At 44.2% G+C, this 27,331-nt stretch overlaps 1 protein-coding gene across 3 annotated transcripts in view; it reads right to left on the bottom strand.

Annotated features, from left to right (window-relative positions):
- Positions 1-27,331, bottom strand: part of DOCK9 (dedicator of cytokinesis 9) — a 308,951-nt gene that overhangs the window by 162,350 nt on the left and 119,270 nt on the right. For all 3 annotated transcript variants that reach the window (XM_065397434.1, XM_065423846.1, XM_065397509.1), the window contains 2 exons: positions 6,251-6,425; positions 4,917-4,984 (listed from right to left, as the gene is read on the bottom strand). In XM_065397434.1, the coding sequence (XP_065253506.1) occupies positions 4,917-4,984; positions 6,251-6,425 (243 nt within the window). The remainder of the gene's footprint in view (positions 1-4,916; positions 4,985-6,250; positions 6,426-27,331) is intronic.

Genomic DNA, 27,331 nt, shown 5'->3' with positions numbered 1-27,331 from the left:
AATGCGGTTCAGTCATTAAACCTCCGCCACTTCCATTAAAGTGAAATGGGTAAGAGACATTAACCTACTTGAGGAGTTGGCCTGCTGCCTACCTAGCGTAAATGCACTTAAAAATGACTTTTTTTTAACAGCGCTATGTGTGTGTTTTATTTAATTTCATTTTTCTTTTGTTCAATCTTGAATAATGTTCACATTTAAATGCTAACCTAACATTGTTAAATGGTAATAACTATTCTTTCATGTTTTATAACTTCATTTCACTGTGTTTTACATTTTTCTAAGTTGAAATAACTCAGTTGTTTTTTGTAATTAGACATAAGTATTGTTGTAAAAATTGAGGATGAGTAGGCATATTTTAATTGTTAGCCTAACTGGTAAAAAGTGGATAGAGATTCATGAATTGTTATAATGATCTGTTATATAAAACTGTTTAAGAAAAGATGTGAGAAGACAGAAAGCCTGACTTAATTTAAACAGTAAGGATCTACTGATGCCACTCAAGGACTGTGTTAACATTATGACTGGTAAACAAGAGGAGCAAAAATCAATGAACCAAAATTGGAGTGTTGGAAATTAGACCTAACCGTGGACAAAAAATGAGAGAGGATGGGACTATTCCACCTATCACCTTTTTGGGGGCCCTTTAAAAAAAAAAAAAAAAAGACTTTGGGGAGGAGAAAAAAATGTTTACCATCTCCGTGATTGTGGAAAAAAACCCGTTGGTGTGACACCAGACCTTGATACTCCAGTGAGGAAGCTTGACTTTTATTACTACACCAGTGAGGAACCCAGCTTGATACATGTGAGATCCTGCTCTCTTTTCCCGTCCCACATGTGCTCCTTTCTGTCCCTGCCTTCCCCATCTTACTCCTGTCCTCCCTCTCTTGGCTTTTCACTTGATCTTGAACTGTACTGCGTGGCACCAGCACAATGAGACGAGACTGCCTATCCAGCTCTGCTCAGCCTGAAAAGGACCAGTAAACGAGAGTGACCTGACTAAACTAACTACATGATGTCACTGGCCAGGGACGTGAGCTGGGGTCTAGAGAAACAGCTGTCATGGCCAACCTGCCAGCCCAAAGCATCTGTCCATGACTGACCAACCATCCTATATTCTGAGAATATCAACAAAAGGTGTATTTCCCTCATATTTACTATCCTATCTTTTCTCTCCCTACTGTGTCTGTTTTGTCTAAAGCAGGAAAGTGATTATCATTCCCAACTCGGGTCTGGGAAAGGTAATCAGCGTGTCAGAGCTTGTCATAGGTTTTACCCCCACTTTGGACTTCAGAGTACAGATATGGGGACCTGCATGTGAACCCCTAAACTGAATTACCAGTTTAGATCTGGTTTTGCTGCCACCACTCCCAAGTTCTAACTCCTTTCCCTGGGTAGCCTTGAGAGACTTCTTTACCAATTTTCTGGTGAACACCGATCCAAACCCTTGGATCTTAACACAAGGAGAATTTAACCATCCCCCCTCCTTTCCCCCACCAATTCCTGGTGAGTCCAGATCCAATTCCCTTGGATCTTAACACAAGGAAAAATTAATCAGGTTCTTAAAAATAAGACTATTAATTAAAGAAAAGAAAGGTAAAAGAAACCCTCTGGGAGATAGCATACAAGCTGATCTCACAGACAACAGATTTAAAACACAGAGGATGTTTCCCCGGGCAAAAACTTAGTTACACAAAAAATACCCAATTTGATTATTCCCTAATGCCCAAGACAAGTTACAAAGAAAATAAACATAAACCTATTTATTCCCTTCACTAATACTTACTACTTGATAAGAGGCTGAATTTTGGAGCTTTCCCACTCCGGTTAAAACTGAAAACTAAACAAAGGAAACGTTCCTTTTTTTTTTTTGAAACATCTTATCCCCCCATTGGTTCCTCTGGTTAGGTGTCAGCTAGGCTAGGTGAACTTCTTAACCCTTTACAGGTAAAAGAGGCATTAACCCTTAACTATTTGTTTATGACAGAGCTAAATACAAGGTGGAACAGATTGTTAAACATAAAGGGTTAACACATGTTTCAAGAGACCATTCAAGGTGAAGTGGGAAGTTAACACCTCTGCAGTCATAGGTTAAAGGTGGGTTAGTGGTTACAGATTGTCATAATGAGCCATAAATCCAGTGTCTTTACTGAGTCCATGATTGTTACCGCTTCAAAAAGAACCAGACACAGAACTAACGTGGAGATCTAGAAGAATTCTTTCACCAACTCTGCCTCAAAGAATTCTCTCATAACAAAGATGATACCACCACAACTCCCACATCCCCACTGACAATCAGAAGAAAAAAGAATCATCTGACTGCACATCCCACAGTGGACAAAACCACATACTTGATCATTACATTGATTGCTTCAGGAAAAAAATTGTCTGAAATCCTTAAACAACATCCATGACAATCTCTCTAACATTGAGAGGACTGCTATACATTCGCTGAAATCCAACCACCCAATAATGATTACATCAGCAGACAAAGTGGGCGCCATTGTGGTCCTCAGCCGTGATGACTCCATCAACAAGGCCAACTGACAACTCTCCAACACCACCTACTATGAAGAACTCAAAGAAGACACCACACCTAAGAATTTAAGAATATAATCAAATCCTTCCTGAAACAACCCCAACAGAAACTCTGCAACTTCATCCCCCATGAAACCATCCCTACGACCGTCTACATGCTTCCCAATACACACAGACAAAGGAACCCAGGCAGATCCATCAGATCTCACCATGGCACTCTTACTGACGGAATGTCGTGACTCCTAGAAATCATCCTCAAACCACTCACCACACAAAGGACCAGTTTCCTCCAGAACACAACCGACTTCCTCCAGAAACTCCACATCATTAATAACCTCCCTCAGAATACCGTACTTGCCACCATGGATGTCAATGACCTCCCTACACACTAATATCCCTCATGACAGCATCGCAGCCCACCTCAAATATCCACAAGACCATGGAAAACCACTAAATTATCCACCCCAAACATACTGCCAAATTCAGCCATTTCTCCTCACCAATAACAACTCTACCTTCAACAACAAACACTTTGTCCAAACCATGGGAACAAACGTGGGTACTAGTATGGCTCCCCAATATGCCAGCCTCTTGATGGGTGATCTCAAGGAAGAATTTCTGGACAAATGCACCACAAAACCAATCATACCTGAAATACAGTGATAAAATTTTTGTCCTCTGTACAGATGACCTAAACTCCCTTACAGACTTCCACCACAACTTTAACCACTACCATGCATCCATCAAACTCTCTCTAGAACACTCCCACGCTAGCACCAACTTCCAGGACACCACGATCAGCTTCAACAATGGAACTCTACAGTCAACTATATACAAGAAACCCCGGGATCACCACACCTAATTTCACAGATCCAGTAACCACTCCAAACTTACCAAGCAATTTGTTGTCCACAACCAGGCACTCAGATGATATAAAATATGCTCTGAGGAGAAGGTCCAGCATATACACCTTAACATATTTTAAACCCTCTTCACCAAACAAGGACACTCCCCCAGAGAAGTGGATTACATCATGGAATGGGCCACATAAATACCCTGAGAGAACCTCCAACCACACATCACTGGTTCTCATCTTCCACCACACCGGGTTTCATTAAACAATTACAATCCATACTCAATGGGGATCACATCCTAAAGAAAATATTTCCTGAATCCCCTCTTCTGGCCTTCAAATAACCTCTCAACCTCTCCAAGCTCATCATCAGAAGCAAGCTCCCCATAGTCCAGGACCCACCAATTCAAAGAGGCACCAGACCCTGCCACAAACACATGCAAAACCTGCAGACATATCTCCACTGCTATGATGATCAGTAACCACACCAACAGTCCTTTCAAGATCCATGCATACTACACATGCCTCACATGTGGTGTACCTCCTTTCAGTGCATCAAATGCCCTAATAGCAACAATGTGGGTGAAACCAATCACTACTCTCTCAAATGAACTCACACAGAAAAATGATAAAAGACAAACTCCATATCACCGATGGGGCGAACGTTTCCACAAAACAATCACTCCATATCTGACCTCTCAATCCTCATCCTCAAAGGAAATCTAAACAAGGCCTTCAAAAGATGAGCCTGGGAGCTTAAATTTATAACTTTGTAGGCACTAAAAATCATGGACTCAATAAAGACACTAGATTTATGGCTTATTATAACAATCCATAATCCACTAACCCTTCTTCGTCCTGCAATTTCAGAGGTGCTAACTCCCCATTTCACCTTAAATAGTCTCTTACGACACGTTAGCTTCTTATACTAAACAATCTGTATTGTACTTTAGCTGTAACCTTGTATTTTAGTTCTCTCTCCTTCACCAACAGAAGTCGGTCCAATAAAAGATATTACCTCACCTACCACACCTTTCTCCAATAGTCTATCAATTTGAGTTTCAAAGCTATTTGTGTGATTTTGATTCTTTTCCTTTTGCGTTTCAATCAATAAATTTCTAACCTCTGGCATTAATTTTATAGTGGGTTTGCCATGGTATTAAGAAGGTTGAGATCTCTGTATACCAAACTTGAACCTTGTTTAATGTTGTTTAATGTTGGACAGTGATTAACACCTTTAACTCATTGGGCCCATATACTTCATCCAAATTAACACAATAGTATCTATCTAAAGCTTAGGCTACTGGAGACAAAGTCTCACTCTTTTTTTTTTATTACTGTTATTGTTCTAATAAATAAGTGCTTTAAAATATTTGACCATTTTTCACATTATTTGACAATATCTGACCAGTCAATTGACCAATTATTTCTGGACCAAAAGCCCAACCTTGTGCCTCCATAATTATTAAAATGAGATCTCACTTATTTCATTCCAATCACTGATACGAGCTTTAAAGGAATACACTACCTTGGAAATTTCAGGAAAGTAGCTATCTAAACTGGATAATGAGCTTTCCATTTTGCTTTGTTCATCATCTGCAATTACAAAATAGAAAATTTTAAAATTAAACAGCCATTAATAACTTCAGGAAAATACTTTATTTCCAACAACTAGATGATGACTGTAATTACTACTTCATCAACAATAATAAATGTTGATATCAACAAAAATAAAGAGCAGACAACTGTGTGCCATTGCCCACTTTCTCATTTTGATTCAGCGACTTCTGTGTTCTTTCCTGTTTGTTGGAGGGTGTAAAGCAATTGTTGCAATTCCATAAATGAGTAGTTTGTACCTTCTTTTCCCACATGGACACCAAATCCTTTACCTAACAATACACACAGAGTTCAAGCCTGATTAAAAGAAGGGCTTGTGTACATGGGAAAGTCGCACCAGTGTAACTTTTTTTTTTTTTTTCAGCAGAAACTGTTTGCGTCCATAGATAAGTTGTCTTGTATGTTTATCTTGCTACCTAAATCATAAAAGTCAGACTGCTTTCCAATTGACAAACTATTTTGGAGGGAGATATATCAATGTAAGATCCATGTGGAGGCACTGTCATTCTGATATAACTACATCAATTCAGTTAGTCCTCCCACTGCTATCCCACACTGCACCAGTTCACACCTGAAGTAACCTGTCTAGTTACTTGCACACACTCCACTGTTCCTGGGTCAACTGGACTGGATGGGCCCTCTCCCATGGGCTTAAATGCTGCTTGAAGAGGCCCAAAAAATTCTATTTGTGACTCACATTCATTGCAAATGTATCATCACAACTACACTCAAGCCTCCATGCATAAATGGCATGGTCTACCGAGAACCAACTGAATTATATGATATAGCAGAAGGGATCATGGGAGTTTAACCCTAAGTACCACAATCCTCTGAAAATTAGCAAAAATGCATAGAGCCTAGCAATAGCCCTTGGCACCCTGGGTTACCCACACAGAGTATAATGCACTTAGATACAGGGCTGTGCTGCATGGATACAATACGTCGTAAGTGCAGTAGCTTAAACAAGTTCATGCACAGCAGTGCATTATTGATTTAGTTATACTGTTTTAATTAAATCAATATAAACTATACGGGTGCAACTTTCTCATGTAAACAAGGCTGAAATGGCAAAACTCATTAATTTCACGAGGGCAGGATAAGGCCCATGATCTACAGTATTACAGGAAGCGGAAATGATGAAGGCACTAGCTGCTAAGCATGACAAATCCTTACTTTAGGATTTTACCTACATCTATGTTGCCCAAATACATTTATTATGCAGCCACTAATAACAATATTATTTACCTTCATGAGATTCTCCATTTCTTTTTTCTTGCATTGCAGCTTCGAAGTTTAGTTGGAGAATTTTGTTTAAAGTAGTTATCCATTCCTCCATTTCCAGTTCACAGTCTGCAGCTAGAAGATAACTACTCTTGTCTTGCATCTTGAGTTCAAAAGCAAAACGTTTCACTTTGTTGTTCTACAATAAAATAAAAAGACCTTTCCATATTAGCCAAGTTTTTCCACCTCCCACTTCCTATAAAACAGGGCAGGAAACTGTCTTGCATAATGTTTTCTGGGGTTCATCTATGATAAAAAAAATATATACTGCAACACAAGTGTAATTTTTAAAAAAGTTATGCTTCCTTTTTTCTGCTGCTTCATCTTTGGAAAGATTTTTATAGTGTAGTGACAGTCTAAACCAGTGGTGGGCAACCTGCAGCCCGCAAGGGTAATCCGCTGGCAGGCCACCAGACAGTTTGTTTACATTTGCATGGCCGCCTGCACCTCCCAGTAGCCGCGGTTCGCCGTTTCTGGCCAATGGGAGCTGCGCAAGCAGCGTGGGCGGCAGGGACGTGTTGGCCGCCGCTTCCCACAGCTCCCATTGGCCGGGAACAGCGAACCGCGGCCACTGGGAGCTGCGGGCGGCCGTGCAAATGTAAACAAACTGTCAGGCGGCCCGCTAGCGGATTATCTTGATGGGCCGCGGGCAGCTTGCGGGCGGCAGGTTGCCCACCACTGGTCTAAACACTGAAAGCAACTTAATTTACCTATGCTTTTGTTTCCTACCATCGCCCTACTGGCGATTACAAACTAAAAGCAAATACAATGTGCAAATAGGTAGCACTAAAAATCTCAGTCTACAGGTATTTATTTAAATTGCGTGAGTGTCTTCAGTAATAATTCTTATAGTAAAAGTTCCCACCTGTATGAGTGTCCTTAGATCAAAGTTCAGAAGCATGAAACCACGTCGCTAACATTTTAGGTATGAGAGCCCTTGACACACAGGCAAGTAAAGACCGACAGGAGTGATCTGTTACAGTCGTAAGTCTACTTTTTGAGTGCCCTCCTTTGGCTGTACTTTTCCATAAGCAATGTGTTAGGGAATTAGTCCTGCTTCCTCACTTCCCCAGTCAACACAGTCACCCAGTTCTGTAATTATAATCAAGACTTCATATACTCCGTGGCCAGCTTCACCTGAATTCTGCAAAAACAGCCTGGGATTCTCTGGTGCAGCCAACTGGAAATTCTGTGGTTGCTTAATTTTAATTAAAAATTTACATTTAATGAATTAAACATGACTATAAGTAATACAATTACTACAGTAGCCTTGTTTTATATTTTTATATTAAATTCAGTGTCCTCACATTTTCAATATATGCCACAGATCTTTATTCCGATCACATAAAGATTTAGTTATTAGAAAGAGAAGCTAGAGGTTTTGGCAGCAGAAAAAGTAAGGAGAGGTAATGTTATTCACTGTACAAGGTAAGTGATTTCTCCTCCTTCTTTAAGCAGTGTCCCTATGGGTGGTCCACTTCAGGATGTGTGTGCGCCCATGCACTCTTGATCCAAGAATTTTGACAGCAATGTCCAGAGTCCCACACCTGTGTCCTAGATATCCTTGTTTTCTGGGGAGCTGATCTGCTCGATGAGCAGTGTCTGATGAGAGGTGTCCCATGGGGAAGGAGGTGGGGAAGTGGGCATGGAAAGGAACTGTAATGCTCAGCCCAATCTGACAGTGTCTAAGACCCAGCTGTTGGAGATAATCGAGTCCCAAGCATTGTAAAAGCAAGCCAGGCTATCCCCAAAGGGGTGGGGGAACGACTGGACCAGTGCTCTGGACAGAGGAGTCAAAATGGGTGTTTGCCCTGTGCCAAGGAAGGGCATGTGGAGTCCTCAGCTTGAGCCCAACTGCTTCCTCTTGTGGAATCTATCCCTCTTTGTAGGGTACACTCCCAAGGACCTCAAGGTAGCTCTGGAAATCTTGAAGGAATGCAAAGTGTCATCAGTCTTGTCCAAGAACAAGACTCGGCTATCAAAGGGCAAGTCTTCAATGAATTACTGGACATCCAGAATGATCCCAGATGTTTTGCAACCAGGAAGCCCTCCTTACAGTTACTGCCACGGCATAAACCTGGCTGAGGTGTCCACAACATCCAGGGCAGAGTGCAAAGACATTTTAGCCATCAAGCAGCCTTCTTCAACGAACTCCTGGAACTTCTCAAGCGAGGTTTGGGCAACTGTCCTTGAATTGAGCCATACTGACCAATTAAGGAAATCATACTTGACCAGCAAAGCCTGTTGATTTGCGATCATCATCTGTAAGGACAATGAGGTATAGATCTTCCTGCCTAGAAGATCCACCTGCTTGGAGTTTCTGTCCTTGGGGGTATACTTGAAACTTCCCTGCTGGGCCCTGTTGTTTACCACCGTTCTGACCAGAGAATTCGGGGACAGGTCGGAAAAGCACCCCTCAAATCTCTGCATGGGAACAAAGTAGCGCTTTTCCAGGCATTTTGCATCCATCGGTACTGAGGCCAGTGTACTTCACAGGGCTCTCACCGGCTCAAAGAGTGCATCATTGATCAGAAGGGCCACTCTCCCAGGAATGGCAAGCTATAAAACATCCACCAGTTTGGGAGTGTTCTCTTGGAGGAACTCTGCTTGGATGCCCAGGGATGCGGCTATGCAGCGTAAAAGGTCCTGATATGCCTTAAAGTCCTCCGGAATAGAAGAGGAGGATGAACCAGGCATGGTATCATCCGGTGATGAGAACGAAGGTCTCAGCTGAGCCAAAACCAGCTCTCGCTCCCGCAAAGAAGTCCCCTGGAGTGAGGACAACATCGGCTCTGCGGGGAGGAAGACCGCCTGGGCTTGTGCTTGATCCGAAGCCACCACCGTTGACTGAGCAGGTGACTTCAACTTCGAACAAGACCAAGAACAGGATCTCCACCAACAACAAGCGTCCCACTGAGTCCAAGGCCACTCTTATAGGTATGACATTGGTGGCCAATAGGGGTTGGGCCAGGTACCTCCATCCTGGTCAGAGGGCACACACCAACCCTGGGAGCCACACTGGTCCATTGGCGGCCCCCAAAGCTCATCAGGTGATGGAGCGGGAAGATGATAACTCCAACTCAGAATCAGAGCCCTAGGATCTCGGTGACATGGGCGGCGCAACACCTGACGGAGCCAATAGGTGGTCTGATTAATCCATCAGCCAGAACAAAGAGGGAATCGGCACCCCCAATGAAAGCAGAATGTCAGTATTGAGCATGCCAGTGCCATGGGAAGCATCAGTCCCATCACAAATAGTGGTACCAGAGCGCCCAAACGTGTTGATGTCGAAAGTGGTGAGAGCCGCCATGGGAGCACTTGCGCCATCGAATGCAGCAGCCCAAAGAGAGTCCCAGTGCTGAGGTCCCCCGCACTGATTCCGGTACCAGCTCCATCTTCACTAGGGGAAAGGGAGCGTCTAAATGTGGTGCCGACAGACACGAAGGTTCAGCGGCTCACTCCATTGGGGTGGGGGTGGAGCATAGGTGCAGGCCTGGGAAAGTGCTGGACCAACGATGAGGTCGGGACTTAAAGGCAGAGGAAGTCTGCGGATGCCTGGTACACCGACGACATGGACACAGTCTGTACTCAGCATCTCCCACATTGGTACTGGACTCAATGGATGCCCAGAGGCTGGAACTGGAGTCAACGGTATGGGGTTTCTGCCCTTCCCATTTGGTACCAAGAAAGAGTCAGAGGTATCCAGGCCATCCCACACGCCAGAACCAGACTTGTGCTGGTCCGCACTTTTCCTGGGGGAGAGGAGTCGCCCCATGACCTGGAGCGGTCCCAATTGGTCTTATGAGACCTCTTCCTTGGCGCCGATCATGGAGAATGGCTCCCCCGCCTCTTTGATGAAGTGCTTGCCCTGGAACAAGAGGCAGCAGGAGCGTCCAAACCCAAAGGCGATCTTCAGCCCAAGGTGTGCCTCAGTACACCGCAGCAAGTGCTGCTTGAGGTGACGGTCCTGCGCCACCTGAGTCTGCTTTTTAAACGATTTACAAATTGAACAGCACGCTTTAAGGTGGGCCTCGCTGAAACAAAGCAAGCACCACTTGTGGGAGTTGCTGTTGGGAACTACCCTTCCACATGAAGGACAGTGTTTAAACCCCGGTGAGAACATCACTGGGGAACACTATCAACTAATATTATCTAATTCTAACTTACTAAATACTATAAACTAGGCTAAGACTAAATGCGAGGCTGTGAGACTACAATCACACTACAAACACAACTCTGACTCCAGCCATGTGCGGTGAGAAGAAACTGAGGAGAGTCAGGGCGGTGCCACCTCATATAGCCGGGGAAGGGCCACAGCCACGAGCGCCACCCCTCTACGGGTACTACTAGACAAAAATCTCCAGTTCCGGCGCACTGGGCATGCACACATATAAGTGGAACACCCGTCTGCATCTACTCGAAGAACCACCTATCCTTCTTCAAGTAGCGTCCCTATGGGGCACCACTTCAGGAGATTCATGAGCAGTACCTCAATTATGGAGGAGCGCGCCAATGAGACCAATCCGGTACAGACCATAGAACAGCATCCGTTCTGGAAACAGGCACAAGAGTGTAGTGCTAGGAAAATGTGTGCACTGAAGACCAGGTGGCTGCTCAGCAGATGACTGAGATAGGTGGGTTTTTCAGTTAGGCCACAGAGTTATATTGAGCCCTAATGGAAGCTTAATAACATGTTAAGCTGCATCCCAAAACCCACTTAGACAGTCTTTGGGTGGAGATCGAGTGTCCTTTCTTTCATTCTGCTATCAAGATGAAAAGCAACAGGTAAATCCTAAAGGGCTTACCTCTATTAAGGTAAAAGATGAGACCTCTTCTTACATTCACTCTATGGAAGCTCAAAGCTCCTCTCGAAGAGTGAGACTTGGGATAATATACCAGTAGGTGAATCTCCTGATTAATGTGAAACTCCGAAGAAACTAAGTAAGCGAGGGTGTGGCTGTAATGTCAAATTGTATCCAATAGAACACAATGTATGGTGGGGTCAGCCATCAGGGATCCTAGTTCCCCATACCTTCCTGACTGAGGCGATGGCTATGAAGAAGGATGTCTTGAGGGGCAAATGAAGGAGGAAACATCTCTCTGTAAATTCAACAGGAGTTACCTCAGCTTATTAAGAACTATGTTGAGGTCCCATGGTGGAGTAGGTTCCCTGACAGGAGGAGAAAGGATGAACAGACCCTTAATAAACCTTGCAGTGGTCAAGTGAGTAAAGACTGAAAACCTCTCGATGGGGGGTAGAGGGGGAAGCTGTGATGGTAACCAGGTGAACCTTAATTAAAATCAGTGATAATCCTGTGCTTCTTAAATTTAGCAGGTAATCGAGAATGTAAACCAGACAAGACCTGAGAGCAGGTAAACATGGGTGGCTGCACCAAACTTGAAAATGTTTCCACTTCTGTAGGTAAGTTTTCCTCTTAGTGAATTCCCTATTATTGAGCAGTTTTGAATGTATCTCTGTAGAGCAGTCTTGTTCTATACTAGGGAGCCATTTAGTAGCCAGGCCTTGAGGTGAAACATTGAGATGTTGAGGTGAGTGATGGATCTTGACTCCGTCCTTAGTGAGGAGATCTGCTGTCAGGGGAAGGCAAAGAGGTGGTTGCTGAGATATGCAAACCAGCTAGGAACCATACCTGACTTGGCCATGATGGTGATATGAGGATGGCTACAAATTTCTCCTGTTTCAACTTGTTCAAGACTTTGAGCTGTAATGGCATCAGATAAGAATATAGTAATATGCAAGCTCAAGGGATCACTAAAGCATCTCCTGTTGAGTTGCTGCCATGCCCTCCCATCAAACTGAAACATCTGCACTTCACATCGAATGGTATTGTGAAGAGATTTCATCTCGGGATGACTCCAGACAAGACATATCCTTCAGACTACTGTGTTGTTGAGCTCTCACTCGTTGTTGAAGCGTAAATGCCTGTTGAAAGAATCCGCCACAGCGTCCTCCAGTCCTGATAGGTAAACCATTGAGATCTGTATGAAGTGTGATACGGAACTGGAACATTAGAACTATGATCTTACTCCTCCTTGTTGATTGATATAATACATTGTTGCTCTGTTCCATCATTATTTGGATTGGACTGCCCCTAATGTGGGGTAGGAAGAGCTGGTAAACAAACTGCTCTGAGTTCGAATATGTTGATATGGAAGGTTGCCTCCTGGGGGGTCCATTTGCTCTGAGCTGTGAAAGTCACACCTCAGCCTAGCAGGGAGGCATCTACAGTAATGATCCTCGTGGGAGGAGGCTCCAAGAATGGAACTCCCATGTATACTTTTTGTGGATCTTCCCATCAATTTAGAGTATCGAAGCCCCAATGAGATATCAACACCTGCTTGGATAGAATGTGCTTGTTGAGGATGTAGATAGTTCTTAGTCAGGCTTGAAGACATCAGAAGTGTAGTCTCGCTAAGGGTGTCACAAACGTAGGGGCTGCCATATGGCCCAGGAGTTGCAGACAAGCCCATGCTGTGGTTTGCAGGCTCTGGTGTATTGCTGAAATGAGGCTGGACATTTGGCAAACCTACCATGGGCAAGTATTCTCCAGCAATGGAGGAGTCCAGAGTGGCCCCGATGATGTCTAGCTGTTGAGTGGGTGTGGGTACAGATTTTTCTGCGTTGAGCCAGAGGCCTAAGGAGTCAAACAAGGATGGGGCCTTGGTAGTTGCTATCTGTACCTTGAGAAATTAGCCACCTTTCAGGAGCCAATTGACCAGGTATGGAAATTTGATTATTTCCAACTGGAGACGATGGGCTGTGATGGCCAAGATGACTTCAGTAAAGACCCCTGGGGTGGTGGAAAGGCCGATGGGTAATATGCAATAATGGTAGTGTTCCCTGCCCACTAGGAAAAACAAGAAATGCCTGTGTGAGGGGTGCATGGCTATATGAAAACAAGCATCCTGAAGGTCAAGGGAGACAAACTAATCTCCTGGATCCAGCGATAGAATTATCACTGCTACAGTTACCATTCTGAACCACTGAGAGTGGAAGAAGGTGTTCTAAGTGCTGAGGTCCAGAATTGGTCCCCAGCCCCAGCTTTTCTTGGGGATCAGAAAGGATCAGGAATAGAACCCTCTCTTGAAGAAGTCTGGTGGAACAGCTTTGATTACCCCTCCTGTTAGAAGAGATTGTACCTCCTGCCTCTAGAAACCCTCATTAGAAGGGTCCCTGAAGAGGGATGGTGAACAGGGTCGGGGGCAGGAAGGAGCTAAACTGGATGAAATAACCTGTAGAAATCACCTCCAGGGTCTGTCTGTCTGAGGTGATTAGCTACATGGAAGGTGGAAAATGGGAGAGGCAATCCCCATAAGGGTGGAGGGAGGAATGGTGCAGTGTAGGATCTGGATAGGGAGATAGATAGTGACCCTTGACCAACAGGTCAAAACGGTCGTTTTGAAGACATCGCCAACTTGAAAGTGATTGTAGAAAATGGCCCTTTCCTAGTGAATCTGGACTTTTCTTGGATGTTCAGCTGGTCTCACTGGCTGGTAGTGGACTGGGCAAGTCCATTGAGCCATCTGCCATCTACTGTACATTCTCTTTGTCACAGATGTATAGATCCTCAGATTGTAGTGTCGCTCAGTAGTCTTCAAGTGTATGAAGGGTTCTGTCTGTGGCATCACTGACTAGGATTCCTTAAAAGGGAGGTCCTTGTGGTGTTTTGTGCCTTTTGGGGAAGGCCAGAGGACTGCAGCCAAGAAGCTTGATGCATGACTACTGCCATAGCCATAGGACATACAACTGTATTGGCAGCATCAAGCGAGAACTGGAGAGATGCTTTGGCAATTGTCTGGCCTTCCATTATGAGAGTTTGAAATTGTTCCATCTCATCCTGTGGTAGGTGTTCAATAGAAGATGAAAACTTTAGATCATTTGTAAATCATATTTTGCAACCTGGACTTGGTAATTGTCTACTCTGTACTGTAAAGAGGCTGAGGAGTTGCTGTTGTGTCCAAGAAGGTCCAGCTATTTCAGTTCCTTTTTAGATGGTGTCAAATGGGATCAATATTGCCTGTTTCATTTGGTGATGACCTCTATAATCAAGGAGTTAGGTTAGGAGAGGAAAAAATGCTCTGAGCCACTGGGTGGAATATAGTATTTTTTGTCAGCCCAGTCACATGTGAGCGACATAGTAGCTGGAGTTTGCCATACTGTATGAGATAAGACCAGTAGAGCGTCATTGATGGGTATGGCAAATTTTGCCCATAGGAGATGTATGGAGAATGTCCAGCAGGGAATGTTGGGGTTCTTATAGCTCCTCTAATAGAATTTGTAAGGTTTCTGCTATTCATAGTATAAGGTCTTAAAAGGCCTTGAAATCATCAGCATAAGATGGTGAGGAAAGATTAACTGGCTCATCTTGCGAGGAAGAGGCTTTGTGGGAATGTAGTGTTTCTTTTTCCCCACTTGGTAAGATGGTACCAGAAAATATATTTGTATTGGTTGGATGTCACTCTCCATGTTCTCAAAGGGTTTTTGTGTGGGGCTAATGACCGTGTCAGTACCTGAGGACAACTCGCCATTGTAGAAGGTAGGACCAGAGGGTAAGTTGACTGCATGAGATAAATCAGTACAAGTGGGGAGTCTCTCTCATACCCCTCACCAATAGTGACTCAGTTTCTTCCAGAATCTGAAGGTTGTTAGGGAAAAGGAGCCTGCGTGGCAACAGACTCTGGATAGGGATCCTCAGGAGTCAGTATATCTGGAAGTACTGGAGATAGTACTGAGGAGCAATCTGTGCACCCTTCTCAGCTGGCTACAGAAGACAACACTGATGATGACTTTGACATGGCTTTAGAGTCCTTGTGCCTCAAAGGCCAGTGCCAATGCCAGTGGTGCCCTAGGTTGTTTACTAGATAGCTTCTTGCTATGCCAAGCTCTTGGTACTGGAGATGGTGGGAGCCTCAGCAGTAGCCATGCTGCGATGCTAGGTCTTCTAACACCCAAACCAAGAAGTTCACTCTCCTCTTCTCTTATCTCATTCTAGAGAATGGGGTCTCTTCTGTTTTGAGGGCCTGGACGGTTCTGAAGGGCCCCCAGGGTCTTTGCTTATTATTGCAGCAGCAGTGACAGTGGCTGGGACTCCCTGAGTAATCAAGTCCAACGTACAGGGCAGCGACTCAGACCCCACGAATCTCAGACTAGATTTTTAGTCTGTCCTCAATTTTTTAGTTCTGCTTTAAAATCCTGAGTAGATCTTACATTTGGAGATCTGACTCTCTTCAAGACAGTTTGAAAGCCTGTCATGGTGGGTAAAAGACTTACAGCAAGTCTGGCAGGATTTGAAACCCAGGATCTTGGACATAACACATGGAGGAACTGGAGCTGCAGAGGGCCCCAGCTTGCCCCCCATATACCTTTGTACTGGGTCCTGATGATATCAAGGGTGCAGGAGTGAACCCGCAGACACTGCTGATGAAAATCTATGTGTGACACTGACAGACCAGCTCAAGCCAAAGCCATAGGCCAATTCACTTGTGTATGAATATCAAAGGTGTTAAAAGGTATTACAGTGTATTCAGGCCAATTCACTTGTATGTTAGCATAGATCAAAAGAGATGTTAACTGTAGTGTTTTCACTTGTCTATATCCTGTTTATTATTACATTACATTTACATTATGTATGCCCCAGTAATTAAATAACCCTGTATCAAAGGTGTGCTAATGTAAGAATGTATTCAGGTGTTAAAACTTCATGAAAAGTAATGGAATGTTATTTGAATTGTTTTCAAATATCTATTTCTATTATAATGTAATGGCAGGCATTTACATTATGTATATCACTAACTAAATTACTCATCAAAGACATCTTGTGAATGCAAATAAAGTAGAATGCTAATTTCAAAGCAAGTACCATGCAGTGAGTGAAAACACTTGTCAGATTGTTATCTGTAAGAAGAAGCTAATAAAATGGATTTCAAGGAATGATCCTTTATCTCTGGATGGTTTGGGTTCTAACAGAATACAATAACTGAACACGAAGGCAGAGATCCTCAGTGTTATTCTGTATAGGCCTGAAAAAACTTTTGGGAAACTACATCTCTGCTATAATTTTGGACTTACAAACTTTGACTCACCTGTTAATGTATTTTACCTGCTTTAACCTCTCAATAACTCTCACTTTTTTCTTAGCTAATAAATTTATAGTTAGTTTACTATAGAATTGGCTGCCAGCGTTGTCTTTGATGTGAGATCCAGAGTACCAACTGATCTGGGGTTACAGACTGATCCTTTGGGATTGGGAGAAACCTGATGTGGTGTGATTTGGGGGTTATATAACCTTTTATCACAAAGTTCAGTTTGTCTGGGTGGCAAAATAGGCGGGAGAGTCTAAGGGGACTATCTGTGATTCCATGGTAAAACTGGTATAGTAATTTAGGATTCATATTTGTTACTGGCTTGGTGAAAGCTAATAATAGAATATACCACCAGTTTGGGGTGTCTGCCCTTGTTTTCTGACAGTCTGCCCTGAGATAGGTGCACAGTTGAGAGTCACATTCTGATCAAGAGTACAGAGCACATGCACATCCTGATGTTGAGCACCCATAGGAACACTAATCGAGGAAGAAGAATTGTATTTTTCAGTAGGAATGGGAAGGTAGAGGCAGGTTGGGCTTTTGGGGTAAGTTTTTTCTGCCAAATGTGATCAGCAATTAAATAGATGAGTGTAAATTGTGAAACTTAAAGGTTACTATTTTAATCACTGAGATAAATGGGACAGTTCACAATCCTCATATATATTGTCTCAGGCTATCTAAAAAAACCAGCTGTCTATTGTCAGGAAGATAGCACTGCATTGGTCTACCCCCTTAATATTTTCAAGTTTTCTTTACAACAGTTAGGCCAATAACCTTTTTTTTTAATAAAAGTTTAAATTCTGAAGCACAATTCTGCAACAAATTTTGTGGGCACTGAAGCACAGATGACACGGGACCCTGATTATAGTTGACAAGGCACAATGAAATATCCTGTATTACTATTCAAGAACTGAAACGTTGCATCAAAAGTCAAACTGTTTGGTCATTTATTCAGAATCATTACTGAATATATATTCTGACTTCAAATAGTTAATTTCTAAAGTTACACGAAAATGGCATGAGAAGGTGTGATTCTGTATGATTGAATATGACCATTTTTATCATTGTTGCTACCACTGTTATACAATTGCAACAAATCTTGTATAAAGTATGTCATATAAGGTGTCAATGGATAAGTTATGAGTTGCTAAGTACCATTATCCTGTTTATATGCATGTATCATCTTTGTATCTGAAGTTATGAATATTGGCCATGGACTTGTATCTTATACATGTGTTGTATTCCTGGGTAACAACCCCCAGGTATCAAGTATCAGAGGGGTAGCCGAGTTAGTCTTATGCTCCAGTACTTCTGTTAGTCTTAAAGGTGCCAGCTCTGCAGTTTCTCTTTGAAGTCTGTTTTGATGATTTTTTGTTGAAGGATGGCTACTTTTAAATCTGTTATTGAATGTCCAGGTAGATTGAAGTGTTCTCCTACTGGCTTTTGTATGTTACCGTTCCTGATGTCTGATTTGTGTCCATTTATTCTTTAGCGTAGAGACTGTCCAGTTTGGACAATGTACATGGCAGAGGGGCACTGTTGGCATATGATGGCATATATCACATTAGTAGATGTGCAGGTGAATAAGCCCCTGATGGTGTGGCTCATGTGGTTGGGTCCTATGATGGTGTTGCTAGAGTAGATATGGGGACAGAGTAGGCAACGGGGTTTGTTACAGGGATTGGTTCCTGGGTTAGTGTTTCTGTGGTGTGGTGTGTAGTTGCTGGTGAGTATTTGCTTCAGGTTTGGGGGCTGTCTGTAAGCGAGGAGAGGACTGGCCTGCCTCCCAAGGTCTGAGAGAATGAGGGATCGTTTTCCAGGATAGGCTGTAGATCTTTGATGATGCGCTGGAGAGGTTTTAGTTGGGGGCTGAAGGTGACAGCTAGTGGTGTTCTGTTATTTTCTTTGTTGGGCCTGTCTTGTAGGAGGTGACTTCTGGGTACTCGTCTGGCTCTGTCAATCTGTTTTTTCACTTCAGCAGGTGGGTATTGTAATTTTAAGAATGCTCTATAGAGATCTTGTAGGTGCTTGTCTCTGTCTGAGGGATTGGAGCAAATGCGGTTGTATCTTACAGCTTGGCTGTAGACAATGGATCGTGTGGTGTGTCCTGGATGGAAGCTGGAGGCATGTAGGTAAGTATAGCGGTCAGGAGGTTTCTGGTATAGGGTGGTATTTATGTGACCATCGCTTATTAGCACAGTAGTGTCCAGGAAATGGACCGCTTGTGTGGGTTGATCTAGGCTGAGGTCGATGGTGGAATGGAAATTATTGAAATCATGGTGGAATTCCTCAAGGGCTTCTTTTCCATGGGTCCAGATGATGATGTCATCAATGTAGCGCAAGTAGAGTAGGGGCGTTAGGGGACGAGAGCTAAGGAAGCGTTGTTCTAAGTCAGCCATAAAAATATTGGCATACTGTGGGGCCATGCGGGTACCCATAGCAGTGCCGCTGACTTGAAGGTGTAAGTTGTCCCCAAATCTTAAATGGTTGTGGGTGAGAACAAAGTCACAAAGCTCAGCCACCAGGCGTGCTGTGGCCTCATCAGGGATCCTGTTCCTGACAGCTTGTAGTCCATCCTCATGTGGAATATTGGTGTAAAGTGCTTCTGCATCCATGGTGGCCAGGATGGTGTTTTCAGGAAGATCACCAATGCATTGTAGTTTCCTCAGGAAGTCGGTAGTGTCTCGAAGATAGCTAGGAGTGCTGGTAGCATAGGGTCTGAGGAGAGAGTTCAAATAGCCAGATAATCCTGTTGTAAGAGTGCCAATGCCTGAGATGAAGGGGCATCCAAGATTTCCAAGGTTTATGGATCTCGGGTAGCAGATAGAATACCCCTGGTCGGGGCTTGAATAGGGACTGGGAGTGGCTGGCTCACTACAAAAGCAATTTTCCCTCTCTTGGTATTGAGACCTCCTTATCCACCCTGACTGAATTGGCCTTGTCAACACTGGTTCTCCACTTGTAAGGTAACTCCCTTCTCTTCACGTGCCAGTATATTTATGCCTGTATGTGTAATTTTCACTCCATGCATCTGAAGAAGAGGCTTTTTTACCCATGAAAGCTTATGCCCAAATAAATCTGTTAGCCTTTAAGGTGCCACTGGACTCCTCGTTGTTTTTGTGGATACAGACTAACATGGCTACCCCTCTGATACTTGGCACCACCAGGTGAGGAAGCCAGGACGGAGGCAGGGATCAGGACTGGCTTGCCCCAGTGGTCCAACTGTAGGTTGTAGACCTACCAGAGCCACAGTTGGAGGCAGCACATATGAAGGCGGATACATGGTATGACCGAAGCAAAGACCGCCACGTGGTCAAGGAGGGAGAGGAACTGCCGGATGTGTGTACATGAATGGTGGTGTAGTTGCACAATGAGCACGGTGAGGGAGGAAAATTGATCCAATGGGAGAAAGGCGCGGGCCGTGACTGAGTCCAGGTGCACCCCATGAAGGTGAGTGTACAGGCAGGGTCGATAACCGACTTGTCCTCATTGATGCAGATCCCCAGGCTGGTGAGAAGGACCCAGAGGGTCTGGATAAGTGGCAAGGAGGCAGTTGAGAGTGCAACGAGGTACCAGTCATCCAGCTAAGTGAATATGGAATGGCCTAGACGGCGCATTTAGGCCACAACGACCATGAAGACCTTCATGAAGACACGGGGAGGGGTGGCGATCCCAAAGGGGAGGACCCAGAACTGATAGTGGGAGTGTCCCACTGCGAAGCGGAGGAACTTACGATGAGCGGGGTGGATGTCTACATGAAAATACGCATCCTTCATAACAAGAGCTGAGAACCAGGCTCCATGGGGAAGGGATGGGATAATGAAGAGGAGTGACACCATCCAGAAGCAGAACTTGCATATGAATTTGTTCAATGACCGGATATCCTGTATGGGGCGGTGGCCACTCCCTCCCCCCCCCGCCCCACCTTCTATGGAAGGATCCCCAGGATCCCATGGGGCGGGCAACGAGGAGGGAAGGAGAGGAACCCTATCACGTACCCCTGGTGAAAAACATCCAGCACACAACTGTCAGTGGCGATCTTTCCCCAGTGGTGGGCAAACAGGGCAAGACAGTCCCCCAAAACCATCTGAGTAGCCGTGGAAGGGGCTGAGAGAGGTTTGCGGATCTCGGGGAAAGATTCAAAAGGACTGCTTGGATGGACGTTGTGGGAAGATGGAGGTGGCAGAGGCAGAGTAGTGAGGTCACTGTGTGTGTGGGCGGTGGAGAGACAGCTTTTGCAGGCATTGAGGGTAAGGCTGGTCCGGGGACAAGGAGGCTCTGGTAGGGACTTGCGGTGTGGCAACGTCCTAGGGTTTGTTGTAGAGGAGCAGCAGTGCGAGTAGGGGATAGACGATGATTTGGCAGCGGCAGTACCCTGCAGTCTCGGTAAGGATACCAAGCGCACCAGTGTGGCCAGGCATATGGGTCACCGGGCATCGGAGGCCCCCCATGGGTAATGGAACCATGCCTCGGGGGAAGGGCCACACGCTGGCAGGTAGGGCTGGTGCCAGGGGTCCGGACTATAAGAGCTTGCAGGGGAGAATGTGGGTTCCGCTCAGAAGACCACTCAGAATTGGGTCCGACAGAAGCCAGGCCGTGTCTGCCACCAGTGCAAGACGAAGCAGAACAGGGCGGTCCTGGAGCAGGAGAGGTTCAGCCACGGGTGATACCAGTGGTGAGTTGGAGCAGAGCAAGATGCTGCCAGAGCAGGAAAGGTTCATCCGAAGGAAATGGAAGCCTCAAGGCGGCCGGAGACCCAGAGCGCTATGGGGAGCCCACACACAGAAGCATGAGCTTGGCCATAAGTATCAGATGGAACAAGTGACAGGCGTCACTCTGGCAGATATGTCAGTGCCAGATCCGAGTGCGCCTCCTCCACCAGGCAATTGACGAGGAGAAGTTCCCTAGCTTCCCGAGTTTGAGGTAGGAATGAGCAGCAGATGGAGCAGCTAGCGCCAAGTGGGCTTCACCAAGACAATAGAGACAGCATTGGTGCTTGTCACTCTCAGAGAAGGAGCGTGGGCACGTAGCACACCTTTTGAAGCCGGCTTGCCGGGACATAGTCCCCAGGATGGGGGAGTGCCCTGCAAGGGAAAAAAAGTCCAAGAGGGGAGATCTAAATGACTAAAAACTGTCAGCCAACTATATACAACTAGAAATACTATTTACAGAAAGAATGGACAAGGGCTCTCTTAGCAAGCTAAGAGCACCGAGGAACAGCGCTTCTGATTCTAGCCATGCAGGAGTAAGAGGGAACTGGAGCGGCGTCGACCCACACAGACTCTTAAAGCCTAGGACGAATCACACGGCTGACACACGTCACACGTGCCTGTCAACAGACACTACTACGAGCAGTTCGAGCTCTGGCACATGGCGTGCCTATGCACCCACATCTGGAATCCATATAGAAAAGAAGATGATCTAAGTTATATATTGACCTGGCTATGTGGGATTGGAAGAATCCTATATTTGATGGAATTGGTTTCTTGGGATTAAAAGGACCCTGTATTTGACGAAATAGGTTTTCAGTAACCACTCAAAGTCTAGTGTCTGGGTGCTGCACCAAGAGCTAGAATGCCTAAGGAGACTGCATTTTTGGCTTCTTGTTAACCAGTGTGGTGAGACAGAAGTTCATTTTTGTTACTGGCTTGGTATAATCTAATGATAGAGTAACCACCAGTTTGTGGTGAGTCTGACCTATTTCTCAGAGGTCTGTCCTGAATTTGGTATTCTCAGCAGTGACCCACTGAGGCATAGTGACATAGGGTTCCCAAATTTAATTGTACCTTCTTAACTTCAAGACCCAGACTTTTATGACTTCTATTTTACAAGTTCAAATCAGTGTGGTACCTAAAAGTCAAGTTCTGGTCTTTTCTTATCATACGTTCCTGTTAGTAATTAAGATTTTGCAGTCCAAATTCTCACGTGCCTTCAGTTGCATCTACCCATAGGCGTGTGTACGGGGTGTGCCCAGGCACACCCTAATGCCTGCGGGATTTGCCCCCCGTGGTGCCGCAGGCCCCGCGCCGCTCTCAAAAGCGGCCGGCATCACGTCCCTGGGGCCCCGGGGAAGGGGGGGCAGAGGGCTCCGTGCGTTGCTCCAGGCACCGCCTCCCGCAGCTCCCATTGTCCGGGAACGGGGAACCGCTGCCAATGGGAGCTTCGGGGGAGGTACCTGGAGGTGTGGCAAGGGCAGCGCAGGGACGTGGTGAGCGGCGCGGCGTGGGGCCAGGGCAGGCAGGCAGGCAACACGCCACTGCAAGAAAGCGGCGGCGGCGGCGCCGGGCCAGAGCCCGAACCCTCCTGCACCCTGCCCCCCAACTCCCTGCCCTGAGCCCCCTGCCTGCACCTTGCACCCCAACCCTCTGCCCTGAGCCCCCTCCTGCACTCCACCCCCCAACTCCCTGCCCTGAGCCCCCTGCCGCACCCCGTACCCCTCCTGCACCCCAGCCCCCTGCCTGCACCCCGCACCCCTCCTGCACCCCAACCCCCTGCCCTGAGCCCCCTCATAAACCCTGCACCCCTCCTCTGCCCCAATCCCTTGCCCTGAGCCCCTTCCTGCACACCGCACCCCCTCCCACACCCCACACTCCCTCCCGCACCCCAACCTTTATGATGTTTGCCTTTTAAAAAAATAAATACATAAAATTCCCTGGGTGCACACCCTAATGAAATGTGCTGCACATGCCTATAGTCTTCAGAGATGCAGCACCTTGTGTGACTGATGGCAGAATCTGCTTAATTAACAATTATGTTAATATATGAGCCAAAACAGAATTAACTTAACTTTCTCATAGCTGTGCTGGCTCTAAAAAGTTAACAGTAAATCTTTATTTCTGTTACGAAAGTAAATAGATACAACTCCAGATAAACAGAGGCAGCAGCTCTGTTGACTAACATGCTACCATTTTTTAAAAAGTCACTTTCTTGACAATGACCACAGTTTAAGGCCAAGTCCTATCCTATCCTGAGCTGTGCAGGTCACCAGGATATGAGTGAAGGAGAATAAAAATATATAAGTAGTTTCTTCCTCCCTCTTTACCAAGGATGGGGGAAGGATACTGGGGTCCAGAGCCAGTGCAAATACACAGCGCCTCCCTACAGATGACCCCTGCCCTCCTGCAAGATGCCCTGGAATATGCCACGTTTCTGGATGTGCTCTTTTGGTCTGTTTTGTGGCAAGCATTGGTAGGGGAGGGGAAGAGACATACAATGAAATAATTTGGGAAGAACTCTGAGGGGATCTTTGTAAAGATTTCAGAAACCTCTCAGTGGTTTTTAATCAGAGGGAATGACCTGGGCCTTAGTTTGCAGGGCATTAACCTAAGAGACTAAAAACAATTGACTCATTTGACTTAGATTATTTGTATGTTTATTTAAGTGGTTGAACTGCATATATTATATGGGCCTACAGTCCATTTGCTGCACGTCACCTATCAACATTATATATGTACTAAAGGAATATTTCATTTCTATTCTCAACATTTTTATACGGTTAATTGAAAAACATTGCAGCATGGGCTCACCAAGCTTTTTCTCATTAATACAATAAAGCAGTTGAAATGTGCTCCTTACAAACTTCATAAATAAAGCAAACTTGGTTTTGATTATTTTCAGTTTGTTGGGTGTACAACTCATCATTTTTAAAATTTGTGTTTTGGTTGCACCCCAAAGGCCCTACTCAGGATTGGGGGTCCATTGTGGAAAGCACTGTACAAACACACAGAAGGATCTAGTCCCTGCTACAAAGAATATCTGATTTGAAACAAGTACTTTGTGCCCCTATGCTACAAAGACTCAGGCATGTGCTTAACTTTACACACTGAGTATTCCTATTAATTTCAATGGGACTACTCACAGTGCATTAAGTTAAACATGCAAAGGCGTCTTTGCAGGATTTGGGACCTTAATAGATAAATTCTTTGAGTTATGGACTGTCTTTTCAGTATACGAGCATACAGTTCCTATCGAACTGAGGTCATGTTCCCCAACTGGGCCTCTACACAATACTGCAATACAAATACTAAAATGCATCTAGTGCATACAGCAAATTATTGTGGGCAACAGGAGAGGCAAGACAAGATTAATAGTAATAAAACCGTGCATCTACACAGGGTCACTGTGTGCACCTCCTGGTTCAAAATAATATGAAAGTTTTTTTCCTCCAACTCCCAAAACTGCTTTTTAACTGAGCTATTATTAATTGGTTGATTTCTTCCTGGCTTCTCAGCAAAAGTGGGTTTTGATGAGAGATTTCATGTTTTTGATATTTTACTGTTAGTTTGGAGCAGAAATTAGTGGTCTTTAAATCCAAAGTGCCAAGACAAATTAGCATGGATGTCTCGTGCAATTTAATTGATTATAAACTTGCATCAGTCAAAATTGCAAATTTTAAACAGGTGAATATATATTTTAGTCTCCCAGTAGCAAGACAATAGTTAAAGTTGTGTCAGAACTTTTTATTTTACAGATTCTGTACCTCTGTTTCACCTTTTTACAGAACCCTTTTTTGTAAACATGCCAGGGGGAATTTCCAAATTTCAGCCACTAATAATTATGTATGGCATCGTCTCCAGTGTATATTTGGTCTGAATGTTGTTTTCAGGAAATTTGGGGAAACTGGAACACCAGAAAACCCTGATTTTGCCTCTCTCCCGCCTCCCCTCCCCACACACACACACACACAATGCACAATTACTGTCCTCTGCCACTTCCTGAGCAGCAATACTGAGACATCACAGATTATCAGTCACTCACACACACCAGTTCACTGGCATTCTGGGAAGTATCACTAGGGCCAGGGTTGTCACGGCAACAGCTAACTGTGATAACTGATTTACATCAGACTACACAAACATTCTTACAAAGAAAGGTCACAGGAGAACTGTCATGAAAGCATATTGTGTTTACAGAACCTCACACTGTATTCCTTTAGTTTGTACTGTAGTAAGTTACGTGATTTCTTTTAAAAGGGTAATTGTTTGCTACTTTCCTCAAAAAGGGTTACATGAAAATAAGATAAAATTACACCTCCTTTTCATATATGTTGTTTATATGCTTCTTACAAACTGGGGGAAATTATAAAAATGAGTCCCTTTCAGTCTTGTTACATAATTTAAAAGAAATATTATTTAGAAGTTGAAGTAAAACTGAAGTTGCAGTAAAAAGCATTTTGTTTATGAATATAGTTTACTTTCAAAACATTGGTCAACGTGACAGTGGTAAAATAAGGAGCATCACAAAGACAATGACGATAAAACATACATTGAAGACAAAAAATGTGCAAGTGCTTTAAACAGTACATCTATAAAATATTTTCAATTTAAAAACTAAGAACATTCACAAATAAATTTTAACATTAATTAAGTTTGCTTTTATTAATAAACTAAGCCATAAAATCAGGAAATAATTAAAAGGTTACAAGAAACACTTGTTAAGAAATGCCAGAATGAATGTTGCCCATGCAACTTTAATTCAGCCCCCTTGTAAGTATGCATTATGATAGTGTATTTAAAGATTATCTTTTTTTTTTTTTTTTTTAAATACACACAAGACCCCTGGTTCATTCAGCGTACTGGATGGATCTACTCGGAGGATCAATCGGAGCTTTGGAGTGAAGGAGTATGTTGTTTGTAGGACCCCTGCCTCTTTTGCTGCAGAAGCTGGAAGGTTTGTAGTGAATGAGGCAGGAGACTGCAGAAAGAGAAAGGACAGCCTCATGATTAGGGCATTTAAATGCTGCTCTGGAGACTTGGATACTATCCCTGCTTATGCTATCGAGTTCTTACGTGATGCTGGACAAACCACTTACACCAGACTTTTCATAGATAGTCACTTGTGTGTGTAATTAAAAACTGTATCAGAATGCATACACACAAGGTGGGAAATTAAGGTTGCATGGGCAATGTTCATTCTGGCATTTCCTAACTTTAGAGTGCTCATCTTTGCATCCTTTTAATCCTTAACTTTGTATTTCCTAATTTATGATTAAGGTAGCTCTCAGCAATAAACTAAATTAAGTATTTTGTTTGTGAGACAAGGTGGATGAGGTAATATCTTTTATTGGACCAATTTCTGTTGGTGAAAGAGACAAGCCTTCAAGCTTACACAGTGCTCTTCTTCAAGTCCAGGAAAAGTATTCAGAGTGTCACAGCTAAATACAAGGTGGAACACACTGTTAAGTCTACAGGGTTAACACATGTTGCAAGAGACCACTCAAAGTGAAGTGGGCTGTTAACACCTCTGCAGTCATAGATTAAAGGTGGGTTAATGGGTTGCAGATTGTTATAATGAGCCATAATATCCAGTGTCTTTACTGAGTTTATGTTTTTTAGTGTTTAGAAAAGTCCCCCCCCCCCCCCCCCTTATGCTAGTATAACTTATAAAGAGAGTCTACAGGCTCACAACCTTAGGTGCAACAGAGAAATGGGGGAATAAAGGCAGCAAGAATATGAGAGTAACCCTCTGGACAAAAGTGCTTAAGCACTCCACAAGGAACTCCTATCCAAGGCTCCTGAACTACAGAGATGAGACCCTGAGACAGGATTTCAAGGGAAGATACTGTAAAATGAGCAAAAGTAGAGGCTCCTCAGTCATTCACAAAAAACACAGTGAGAACCTTTGTTGGAAAAGTTCAGGAGGGAGAAGACGCAGAGGAGAGGAATCTGCTGCAGATCAAATTTCAGCTTAGTTTTATTTTAGTTTGTTTGTTTCTAATGGTCAAAAACTTTATCATGGTAAATACTAACAATCTTGACTAAAGCAGGAAGAAAAACTCTGCTCTCATCTATTTATGAACTATTTCTGTCCTTTGGAATCTAAAGATTAGGATGTTGAGATTTTTTTACATGCACTAACTGGGGGGGCAGGACAATGCACTCAGATTTCAGTTTAAGTCACTGGGGCCAAAGAGTGAGGAATGAAAGAGTTTGGTTGAGAGGG

Source organism: Emys orbicularis, chromosome 1 (assembly GCF_028017835.1).
Source record: "Emys orbicularis isolate rEmyOrb1 chromosome 1, rEmyOrb1.hap1, whole genome shotgun sequence".
Classification (NCBI taxonomy): domain Eukaryota; kingdom Metazoa; phylum Chordata; order Testudines; family Emydidae; genus Emys; species Emys orbicularis.
Note: the sequence above shows the minus strand (reverse complement) of the source record. Positions and strands in the feature narration are given on the sequence as shown.